At 45.9% G+C, this 11,615-nt stretch overlaps 1 protein-coding gene across 1 annotated transcript; it reads right to left on the minus strand.

Moving 5' to 3' along the window:
- Positions 1–810: 810 nt before the first annotated feature.
- Positions 811–2,037, minus strand: LOC141691783 (uncharacterized). Its single transcript, XM_074496539.1, has 2 exons — positions 1,787–2,037; positions 811–1,441 (listed from the first exon to the last, which is right to left on the minus strand). Exons 1-2 carry the CDS (start codon positions 2,035–2,037, stop codon positions 811–813), a joined length of 882 nt encoding a protein of 293 aa, XP_074352640.1.
- Positions 2,038–11,615: the final 9,578 nt, after the last annotated feature.

Raw genomic sequence — 11,615 nt, forward strand, 5'->3', positions numbered from 1 at the left:
GGGACTCAGCCGCCTCCGCCTCCCGAAGAGGGCCGTGAGAAGACTCCTCCTCCTCCTCCCGAGAACTGAAGAATGAAGACCCAGGCCTTGTGCCTTGTAATTTACTTTTCGTAACTTGTAGTTGTTTCAGACTTAGCCCTTGTGGCTTTTAGACTTTGTTATTTGGTTTCCGTATTGACTTTGATTTGGATTTGTCTCGGGGCTTGGTTTGCCTCGGGAATTCATGTAAATATATTTCCCTTTCGTATTTGGTTTTGCTTTCTTTTATCGAATTTTTTCTAAGTACACATGGTTTGTGTAATAGTCCCCGGGAAGAGGTTTTTTTTTTTTTAAATTTTAACTGAATAAAATTTTTTAAGTACACATGGTTTGTGTAATAGTCCCCGGGAAGGGGTTTTCAACATTTTAACTGAATAAAATTTTCTAAGTACACATGGTTTGTGTAATAGTCCCCGGGAAGGGGTTTTCAACATTTTAACTGAATAAAATTTTCTAAGTACACATGGTTTGTGTAATAGTCCCCGGGAAGGGGTTTTTAAAATTTTAACTGAATAAAATTTTCTAAGTACACATGGTTTGTGTAATAGTCCCCGGGAAGGGGTTTTTAAAATTTTAACTGAATAAAATTTTCTAAGTACTATAGCGACAGTGATCGGATGATAGTAGAATGATTTTGGGCTATGGGGTGCTCCAAATCAGTTTTTTCATTTAAATCATTAGGACAACAGTACATTCTGGGGAAATGTTGAAAATTACATCAAGCTGCTATAGCCTAGAAATGGGGGAGATGCCGGAATATGTGGTCTACCTTTATTGGTAGAATTTCCTTAGGCGAGCTCCATGCCAAGTGTTTGGGACTTCGGTCCCCCCGAGGTAGCTTAGCTTGTAAGTTCCTGGACGGAGTACTTCTTTAACCCTGTAGGGGCCTTCCCAGTTGGGCTGGAGCTTTCCCTGCTTAGTTGGGTCCGAGGCCTCCGTGTGTCGGAGTACCAGGTCTCCTTCTTCATATTCCCTGATTCTGGCCTTCTTCCCAAAGTGGAGCCTTGTCTTTTCTTTGTAAACTTCCATCTTTCTTACTGCTTCGTCTCTTATCTCATCTAGGAGTTCCAGGTTGGTCTTAAGCCCTTCAATGTTTGAGATTTCATTGAAATTGACAACCCTGTGGGAAGGGGATCCGGTTTCGATTGGAATGCGGGCTTCGGTACCGTATGCAAGCTTGAAGGAGGTCTCATTCGTTCCCGCTCTGGGGGTGGTTCTGTAGGACCACAAGACTTTTGGGAGCTCGTCCGGCCAAGTTTTCTTGGATTCTTCTAGTCTCTTTTCCAGACCCCGAAGTATGGTTCTATTGGTTACTTCGACCTGTCCATTTCCCTGAGGGTGCGCAACCGACGCTCTTTTGTGCTTGATTCCGAGCTCTTTTAGATATGCTTCAAATTCAGACCTGACAAATTATGGGCCATTGTCGGAGATGAGGACTACAGGGATCCCGAACCTCATGACGATCGCGTCCATGAACTTGATACAATCTTGTTGGTTGATTGTCCTCATGGCTTTAGCTTCTGCCCACTTTGTCATGTAATCAATGGCTACCAGGATATAGCGGAGGTCGTCTTTTGCTCATGGGAAAGGGCCCATGATATCTATGCCCCATACAGTGAATGGGATAGGAGATAACACTGATGCTGGCAAGCTCGGGCTTTGTCTTGGGACATTGCTGAATTTTTGGCACTGGGAGCACTTCTGGACGTAAGCGACGGAATCGGAGTGTATCGTGGGCCAGTAATACCCTTGCCTGATGATTTTGTAAGCCAGAGCTTTGGCTGCCAGGTGGTCTCCGCAGATGCCTTCATGAACCTCCCAGAGGCAATAGTTGGCCTCCCCAGGATCTACACATTTCAAGGTAGGTGCGGAAAAGGTTCTTCTGTATAGCTGACCCTCTTCCAGGAAGAAACGAGCAGCTTTGTGCTTCAAATATCTGGCCTTGTTCTGGTCTTCTGGGAGTGTTCCATCCCTTAAGTAAGCTATATAAGGGGTCATCCAATTGTCTGGGCTCCCGATGCACAGGACCTCAGCTCGCTCTGTGCTGGGTACTTTGAGTTCTTCGAAGTATACCGAACTAACGAGATCGGAGGAATTTTGCACGAGTTTGGACAGCTCGTCCGCTTTGGAGTTCTCTTCTCTGTTGATCTAAAGTATGGTGATGTCGGGAGTGGCTTCTAAGATGCTTCGTACCATTGCCTGGTACTGTGCCAGTGTTGGATCTTTCGCGATATATTCTCCGGTGGTTTGCTTGACCACGATCTGAGAATCACTGTGGATGGTCATTCTTGAGACGCCGAGAGATTTCGCCAACTTGAGCCCGGCAATGAGTGCTTCATATTCAGCCTGATTATTCGTTGCCTTGAAAGCGAAAGTTATTGCCTGTTGAATGGTGAAGCCCTCCGGGCTAATAAGGATGAGGCCCGCTCCGGACCTCTCGGTCGTGGACGAGCCGTCGATATAGAGCTTCCAGGAATCCGTGCCCGAGTTGGTTCTCTCCGGGGACATCTCTCGGGGTAAAGGTTGAGTACTTTCCGGGAAGGTGCATTCCATCACAAATTCGGCTAAGGCCTGAGCCTTTATTGCCGTGCGCGGCACGAATTTGATTTTAAATTGACTTAGTTCAATGGCCCAGTTAACTAACCTTCCAGAGGCATCTGGTTTGTGAATGACCTTCCTGAGCTGCTGGTCCGTGACTACTCTGATTTCTCGGCCTTGAAAGTACTGCCTCAGCTTCCTGCTGGAATGTATAAGGGCCAAGGCAAACTTTTCCAAGTTTGGGTACCGAGTCTCGGCATCCTTGAGGACATGGCTGACATAGTAGATGGGGTTCTGTGTTCCTCCTTCCTCCCGAACTAGTGCCGAGGAGACAGCTTTGGGTCCGGCGGAGATGTATAGAGACAGAGGTTCTCCGGGCTTGGCTTTGGAGAGCACCGGGGGGTCCATCAGGTGTCTCTTGATTTCTTCGAATGCTGCATGACATTCCGGTGTCCAGTCCACTAACTTCTTGTTTTGGGCCCCTCTTAGTAACTCAAAGAATGGGAGACATCTCTCTGCTAGTTTTGGGATAAATCTTCGCAGGGCTGCTAGGCATCCTGCCAACTTCTGGATGTCCCTCTGTGTTTGGGGTATCTTCATTTCCATGATGGCAATGATTTTCTCTGGGTTCGCTTCTATTCCTCTTTCGCTGACCAAGAATCCCAGGAATTTGCCTGAAGGTACCCCGAACGCACATTTCTCCGGGTTCAGCTTCATGTTGTACTTCCTTAGGTTGTCAAAGCACTCCTTGAGGTCTTTTATGTGGTCCAGGGTGGCGAGTGACTTGGAGATCATATCGTCTACGTAAGATTCCATGTTCCTCCCCAACTGGCTCTTGAAAATTGTGTTCATCATTTTCTGGTAGGTGGCGCCAGCGTTGATGAGTCCGAAGGGCATCATGATAAAGGCGTAGACCGCCCTATGAGTAATGAAGGCCGTTTTGGCGATGTCTTCGGGATTCATGCGAACCTGGTTGTATCCCGAAAAGACGTCCATGAAGCTGAGCATGGTATGGCCCGAAGTCGCGTCAATTAGCTGGTCAATATTTGGGAGGGGATAGGAGTCTTTAAGGCACGCAGCATTGAGGCTCGTGTAGTCGACGCACATCCTCCACTTTCCATTTGGTTTCTTGACTAACACCACGTTGGTGAGCCAGTCGGGATATTTGATCTCGCAGATGATGTCGGCCTTGAGCAGTTTTTCTATCTCCACGTCTATTGCTTGTTGTCGCTCGGGAGCAAAATTTCTCCTTTTCTGTTTGATAGGTTTCTTCTTTGGGTCTACGTCCAGGCTGTGCATTGCCACCGACTGGTCGATTTCGGGCATATCCTCTGGCATCCATGCGAATACATCCGCATATTCTTTTAACAATGAGATGAGTTCTTCTTGAAAGGATGTCTCCAGGCCTTTTCCAATTTTCAACTTCCGGGTGGGGTTCCCGGGGTCCAGTTCTATCTCCACCGTCTGGGCGGCAGGCTCTACCTTGCTTTTTTCTCTGACTTCCACAAATTTCTGTATCCGGGCGTCGGCGTTGGTTTCGCTGTATCCAGAGTCTTCTATCATGTTGACATCCAGCTTTAGCCTTTTGTTGAAGTGTTCGCGATGTTTTTTGCGGCTTTGGCCTTTGGGTAAGGCCATTGCCTTCTTTCTGTTTTCTGGGTCTGTTTCCGCCATGACCAGTGCTTGTCCATAGCATCTCCCCGAAGCGCCCCGGTCCCCCTTGAGTTCCCCGATGCCTCCCGGGGTGGGGAACTTCAGCTTTAGATGAATTGTAGACGGGATGGCCCGGAGCTTGGTGATGGTGGGTATTCCCAGGATCATGTTGTAAGAGGATGCAGCGCTTATCACGTAGAACTTCATGACATGAGATACCTGTCGGGGAGCGGTGCCAAAGACCATGGGGATGTATATTACCCCGCGGATCGGGATCATATTGTTCCCGAACCCGTATAGAGGATCTTCGAGGCAGGGATCCATGCGGAGGTGTCCCAACTTCATCCTGTTAAGGGTGTGTTCGAAAACAATGTTAGCTGAAGAACCATTATCAACCAGAATTCTTTGTACCTCATTGTCGGCGATGTCGAGGGTCACGACCAGGGCTTGGTTGTGTTTGGGATCCAGGCCTTCATAATCTGCATTGGAGAAATATATGTGCTCATCTCCTGCCGTCTGTATCATCAAGACATCGCTGCCCTCATCTGGACTTCGGGGAGGGGAAGAGGTCCCCCCAAAGATCATATTGACCACATATTTCCCCCCACCGGAGGGTTTATCTCTGTCATCAAGCCTTCTCTGTAGGTACTGGTTCATGTTGCCTTTCTTTATCTGATCTTCAATGAACATTTTGAAAGAGAAGCAGTTCTCCGTGGTGTGGCCATGATCTTCGTGGTACCCACAATGCTTGTCCCGGGCCCTATTCCTGGGGGGTGCCAACAGCGGCTTCGGGGGGGTAATAAAAGGGCTTCCCTTTGATCTCTCTCAAGATGTCGGCCCGGGGCCGATTGAGCGGAGTCCACTCGGGCTCCGGTTTCAGTTCCCTCTTAGGCTTGGGCTTCTTTTCATTTTTCCGGTGTCTGGAGTAGTCATCCCGGGGTGGGGTCCCCCTGGATTGCTGAACATAATTGGTCTGTCTAACTGTCCTGTGCCTCTTTTCTTTCCCGTAGGGGCGGCGGTGCTCCGGGGACTCGTCATCATCCCGGATCCTCCTGTTCATCTTTATTGAGGTGAGGAAGTCATTTTCTTTGATAAACTTGGACGCCATTGCATAGGCTGAAGCAAGGCTTTGGGGTTCCCTATGGATTAGGTCCTTTACGTAGCCTTCACCTGAAACTGGGTGGAGATTTCGCCGGAAAATATTCACGGCTTCCTTTTCTTCAAGGTTGGAGAGCTGGTTGACTGATTCTTGGAATCTTTTGATAAACTCTGGGAGAGTTTCTCTGCTTCTCTGTTGTATGGTTTCCAAGTGGCACATCTGGAGCTCATTCATGCGGTTCGCCCTGAACCTCTTGAGAAATATCTCCCGGAAGTCCTTCCAGGAGTTGATACTCCGGGAGGAGATTCGACTAAACCATTTTTATGCTCCGCCCTTCAGCGTTGAGGTGAAGAAATGACATTTGGTGAGGTCACTGTAATCGTATATGTTCGAGATCTGTTCAAAGTAGTTGAGATGTTCTTCTGGGTCAGCAAGTCCATCGAAAGAGTCGAAGTTGAAGTGCTTGAGCGCTGATTCCCTGGGGGTGGATTCCAGCTTTCTGGTGAAGGGCGTGGCCGCCGCCCCAACTTCCACATCTCCTTCCACTTTTCTTTTAAGGTCCCGGAGAACTCGGGCCATTTGCTCCTGCTTGGATTCCTTTTCAGGCTCTGAATCCGAGGAGACATGGATCCGGCGTACCCTTTTCTTCAGTTTAGCTTCTTCCTCTTGCACTTTTTTTTCAATGTTGGCTTTGGCCTTGGCCTCTTCCTCCTTTCGAATACGGTCCCGAAGCGTGTCCCTCTTGATCTCATCTCGCGCGTCCTCTGACGGCCTCTTAGTTTTGCCGATTCGGTCCAAGACTGAGCCCCGAGATTCTTCCGAGTGCTCTTCCTAGTCTTCAGGGCGGGTCTCAGGGGCTTTGTTCTTTTCTTTCCACAGGTCCATAGCCGCTTGAATCTGCTCCGGGGTCATATTTCCCCAGGGGTTTGTAGAGGTTTTCGCGTACTTGTGGGCTACTTTCTCTATGGTTAATCTCTGGTCTCCGGGATGAAGCAGAGACGAAGCACGAGCTGTGGGGGGCTCTTCGTCTATATCCTCCATCTCGCCGTCCCTGGGCGGGGCGACTGTGGGCTGAATGGTTCCGGAGACCGAGGTCTTGCTCTTTCGCGTGGTCATTATTCTCAGGGCACAGTAAGGGTGATGGTGCTAGGATGTGTGATCGTTCTGGGGAAAGAATAAGGAGAGTGAGCTGTAAAGAGAGGGAGGGTTTTCGTTCTTACCAGGGAGGGTTTCTTTGGTTTTGTAGCTGTGCAACGTAGCTGGAGTTGACACCACGTCACCAGAGGTTTAACCCCTCCTTCTAGCGCCAATGATAACTCGGTTTCTTCCCAGGTCTTCTCCTTTCTCTCACGTGCGGGGACCCGGCCTGCGCAGCGGTTTGGGTGCGGTTAGCCTGTTAGGTAGGGGTCTCTGCAAAACAGAACCGGAGGGGGGGTTGTATCCCGCGGCAACTCCGGTGTGAGAATAAGAAATGGGCTTTCTTGAAGAAGAAGAAGAAGAGGGAAGAAGGAGCTATTCAAAAATATGTGAGGGTGTGTGTGTGTGAGTATAGCAGTCAAATATTTTCCAACCCCTAAAACCCTCTTTTTGGGGCCTTTTATAGGTCCCACGATTTAGGGTTTTTGGGGTTTGTACCTCTTCATCCTGGCCTTTGATCATTCTTGTGTGGTGATAGGTTGGACGGTCCAGATGAGCTGTGTGGTCAGGTGTCCTTTCTTCATCAGAGCTGTCTTGGGATGGTTGCCCATGAATGGCTAGGATGCAATTGTTCCATTTTGGGTAACATGAGACAGTTGACTCTTTTGTCCTGTGCCACGTGGCACCGGGGACCACTTCGGCTTGGGCCTGGGGTGGCATCTCTTTTGGGCCCCTGCTCTTCTACCTGGGCCTGATTATTTCTGGCCCATCACATATTGTTGTTCTCATAAGCTTAAAGTCGAAACTTATTGAGTTCATTCAATTGAAGCATCCTCTTCTTTGCAGCTGCATCCATGTCAAGATTCAATTTCTTCAAAGCCCAATATGTTTTATGCTCGTGCTCCACAGACAAATGACACCCCTTACCATAAACCAACTGAAATGGCGACATTCCCAACGGAGTCTTGTATGCTGTTCTATACGCCCAAACAGCTTCATCAAGCTTCAAAGACCAATCCTTCCTCGATGGACACACAACTTTCTCTAAAATGCGCTTGATCTCTCTGTTAGACATCTCAGCTTGACCATTTGTCTGAGGATGATAAGCCGTAGCAATGCGATGATTCACATTATACCTTTGCATCATAGCAGTGAACTTGCGATTGCAAAAATGCGATCCTTCATCACTGATTATGTTTCTCGAAGTTCCAAACCTTGTGAATATCTACTTGTGAAGAAAATTAAGCACCACCTTCGCATCGTTCATTGATAACGTCTTAACTTTAACCCATTTCAACACATAATCGACTACCAACAAGATGTACTGATTGTTACAAGATGAGACTAATGGCCCCAAGAAGTCAATACCCAAACATCGAAGACTTCAACCTCGAAAAGCACATTAAGAGGCATCTCATCCCTCTTAGACATATTACCCATACGTTGACATCGATCACATTTCAAAATAAACTGATGAGCATCTTTGAACAAGGTTGGCCAGAAGAAACCTGCTTGAAGAATACGAGCTGCTGTCTTTTCTCCACCATAGTGTCCTCCATAAGCCGTTGAGTGACAATCTCGCAAGATCCCCCCCGTTTCGCTGTAAGGAATACATCTCCCAATGACTTGGTCAGCTCCTTGTCAAAAAGAAATGGTTCATCCCACATATACCACTTCACTTCATGTAGAAACTTCTTCCTTTGAGCATATGATAAGTTGGGAGGCATGACATTACTCACAAGGTAGTTCACAATGTCTGCAAATCACAGTTCTTCCTCTTGCACTCCAAACAGCTGCTCGTCGGGAAAAGACTCATTTATCAATGTCTTGTCCAGTGAAGTAGCATTAGGGTTTTCTAATTGAGATAGATGATTAGCGACTTGATTTTCAGCCCCATTTATGTCCTTGATCTCTAATTCAAATTCTTGAAGCAAAAGAACCCATCTAATCAATCTAGGCTTCGAGTCCTTCTTCGAGAAGAGATAGCGAATTGCAGCGTGATCAGTAAAAATTATCACTTTAGTCCCAAGTAGATAAGATTGAAATTTCTCAAAACCATAGAAAATAGCCAAAATTTCTTTCTCCGTAGTAGTATAATTTAGTTGAGCACCATTCAAGGTCTTACTAGCATAGTAGATCACGTGAAATATGTTGTTCTTTCTCTGCCCAAGAACTGTTTCAACTACATAATCACTTGCATCGCACATCATCTCAAAAGGTTCATTCCAGTCAGGTGCAGTTATGACAGGTGCCGTGATTAAACTCTTCTTCAATATTTCAAAAGTTGCAAGGCACTCGGCATAAAACTTGAAAGGGACATCTTTCTCTAGCAAACTGCACAATGGCTTCGAAATCTTAGAGAAGTCCTTGATGAAACGCCTATAGAAACCCGCATGACCAAGAAAACTACGAATTCCCTTAACAGAAATAGGTGGAGGAACATTTTCAATAACCCCCACATTGGCTTCATCCACCTCAAGACCTTTACTAGAAACTTTGTGCCCAAGAATAATCCCCTGACGCACCATAAAGTGACATTTTTCCCAATTGAAAACGAGATTGGTCTCAACACACCTCTTGAGAATATTTCCAAGATTTTGCAAGCATTCATCAAAAGAATCGCCAAATACATAGAAGTCATCCATGAATACCTCCGCATTCTGGCCAATCATATCAGAAAAGATGGCCATCATACATATTTGAAATGTGACCGGTGCACCACACAGACCAAAAAAAATTTGTCTAAAGGCGAAAGTACCAAATGGACAAGTGAAGGTAGTCTTTTTCTGATCTTCTAGAGTGATACAAATCTGATTATAACCTGAATAGCCATCCAGAAGATAGTATTAATCATTACCAGCCAACCTGTCGAGCATCTGGTCAATGAAAGGCAGGGGGAAGTGATCTTTCCTAGTGGCCTTGTTCAGCTTCCTGTAGTCCATGCAAACTCTCCATCCCGTAACTGTTCGAGTAGGAATGAGCTCATTCTTCTCATTAGCAACAATTATGATACCTCCCTTCTTTGGTACACACTGAACTGGACTCACCCAAGAACTGTCAGAAATGGGATAGATAATCCCTGCATCCAGCCACTTAAGAATTTCCTTCTTCACTACTTCCTTCATGATTGGATTAAGTCTTCCTTGCTGCTCAACCGTAGGCTTGCTACCTTCCTCTAGCAGAATTTTATGCCGATTTGAACTCCCTAAGAATTCTCAAAAGCTTCTCCTCATCGCTACCTGAAAGGTCAGATGCAATAATAACAGGTAAAGTAGATGCATCACCTAAAAACGCATACCTCAAATATCCAGGTAAAGGCTTAAGCTCAAGAGTGGGAACTTCCTCAATAGATGGCTTGAGGCGTTTAGGAGCTTTGTTCAACTCCTCCATTCCAAGATATTCAAAAGGCATATCAATCTTCCTCTTCCAGGGAGAAGCATTAAGATATTGCAATTGTTCTTCACCTTCGTCATCTTCACTGCCTGAATTCCCCAACAAGGCATTCTCTAAGGCATCAGACCTTAGCAATTGATAAAGTTCTGAAGTAACCACAGAATCGACCAACTCCACTTTTAAGCACTCCTCATTTTCTGTAGAAAATTTCATAGCATTGAACACATTAAAAGTTACATCCTGATCCAACACTCACATTATAAGCTCACCGTTCTGCACATCTATCAAGGTACGGCCAGTTTCCAGGAAAGGTCTTCCCAAGATTATGGGAATCTTCTTATCCTCCTCGAAATCAAGAATTACGAAATCAGCAGGGAAGATGAGTTTATCAACCTTGACCAAGACATCCTCCACAATACCTCGAGGATATGTAATAGAACGATCGACCAACTACAAAGTCATATAAGTAGGTTTTGGATCAGACAAGTTCAACTTCTTGAAGATTGACAAAGACATCAGATTGATGCTAGCTCCCAAGTCACATAAGCATCTGTCAAAAGACACTTTTCCAATAGTACACGAAATAGTGAAGTTTCCCGGATCTTTAAGCTTCAGAGGCAACTTTTGTTGCAGCACATCACTACATTCCTCCGTGAGAGCGACAGTCTCTAAATCATCTAGCTTCACTTTCTGAGAGATAATACCTTTCATAAACTTTGCGTAACTAGGCATCTGCTCAAGAGTCTCAACAAAAGGTATGTTGATATAAAGTTTTTTGAACACCTCCAGAAACTTCTCAAATTGCTTATCCATCTTTTTCTTCTGCAGCCGCTCAGGAAAAGGCGGTGGAGGATAGATTTGTTTATCCCCTGTATTACCCTCAGGAGGAGTGTGCTCAACATTAGTCTTCCTTGGTTCCACTTCTGCTTCCTGCTGCTCTACTTCTTCTTCAGCCCCAGCTTCTTCATTCAAAACTTGAGTTTGTTCGGGGTTCGCAACCTTCCCAGAGCTCAAAGTGATTGCCTTCACCTGCTCCTTAGCTTCTATCTTTCCTGGCACTTCAGTATCACTAGGTAGTGTACCAGGTTGACGATTTAGCAAGGCATTGGCAATTTGTCCAATTTGATTTTCCAAGGTCTTGATAGAAACAGCTTGGCTTTTGCACATAAGCTTTAACTCCTCTAATTCAGATTTTTCATTAGCTTGTTACAGCTGAAGTTGTTGTCTTGGTGCATATCACGGTTGCTGAAAACCAGGGGGGTTGTACTACTTAGCTGGGTACTGCTGATAAGGCTGTTGAACCGCATTCTGAGCATTGCTCCAGCTGAAATTAGGATGATTGCGGTTGTTAGGATGATAGGTGGCTGGCACAGGTTGTTGCGATCGCTGAAAGTTACTCACGAACTGAGTTGATTCACTAGAAATAGCACACTGATCAGTCTCATGGGCACCAGCACAAAATTCACAGACACTAGTGATTTGATTAACTCCATATTTAGCCAAAGTATCAACCTTCATCGTCAAAGCTTTAAGTTGGGAAGCTATAGCAGTTGTTGCATCCAACTCTAGAGCTATTTTACCCTGAGTTAGCCTCTGAGAAGGATTCCGATATTCATTTACAGCCATTAGTCCAATCAATTCATAAGCTTCATTATAGCTCTTAGCCCACAAGACTCCCCCTAATGCTACATCGAGCATGGGTCTAGAAGTAGCACCCAGTCCATTATAAAAACAGTTTATAATCATCCAATCAGTC

The sequence above is a fragment of the Apium graveolens genome, chromosome 10, assembly GCF_009905375.1.
Source record: "Apium graveolens cultivar Ventura chromosome 10, ASM990537v1, whole genome shotgun sequence".
NCBI lineage: Eukaryota > Viridiplantae > Streptophyta > Magnoliopsida > Apiales > Apiaceae > Apium > Apium graveolens.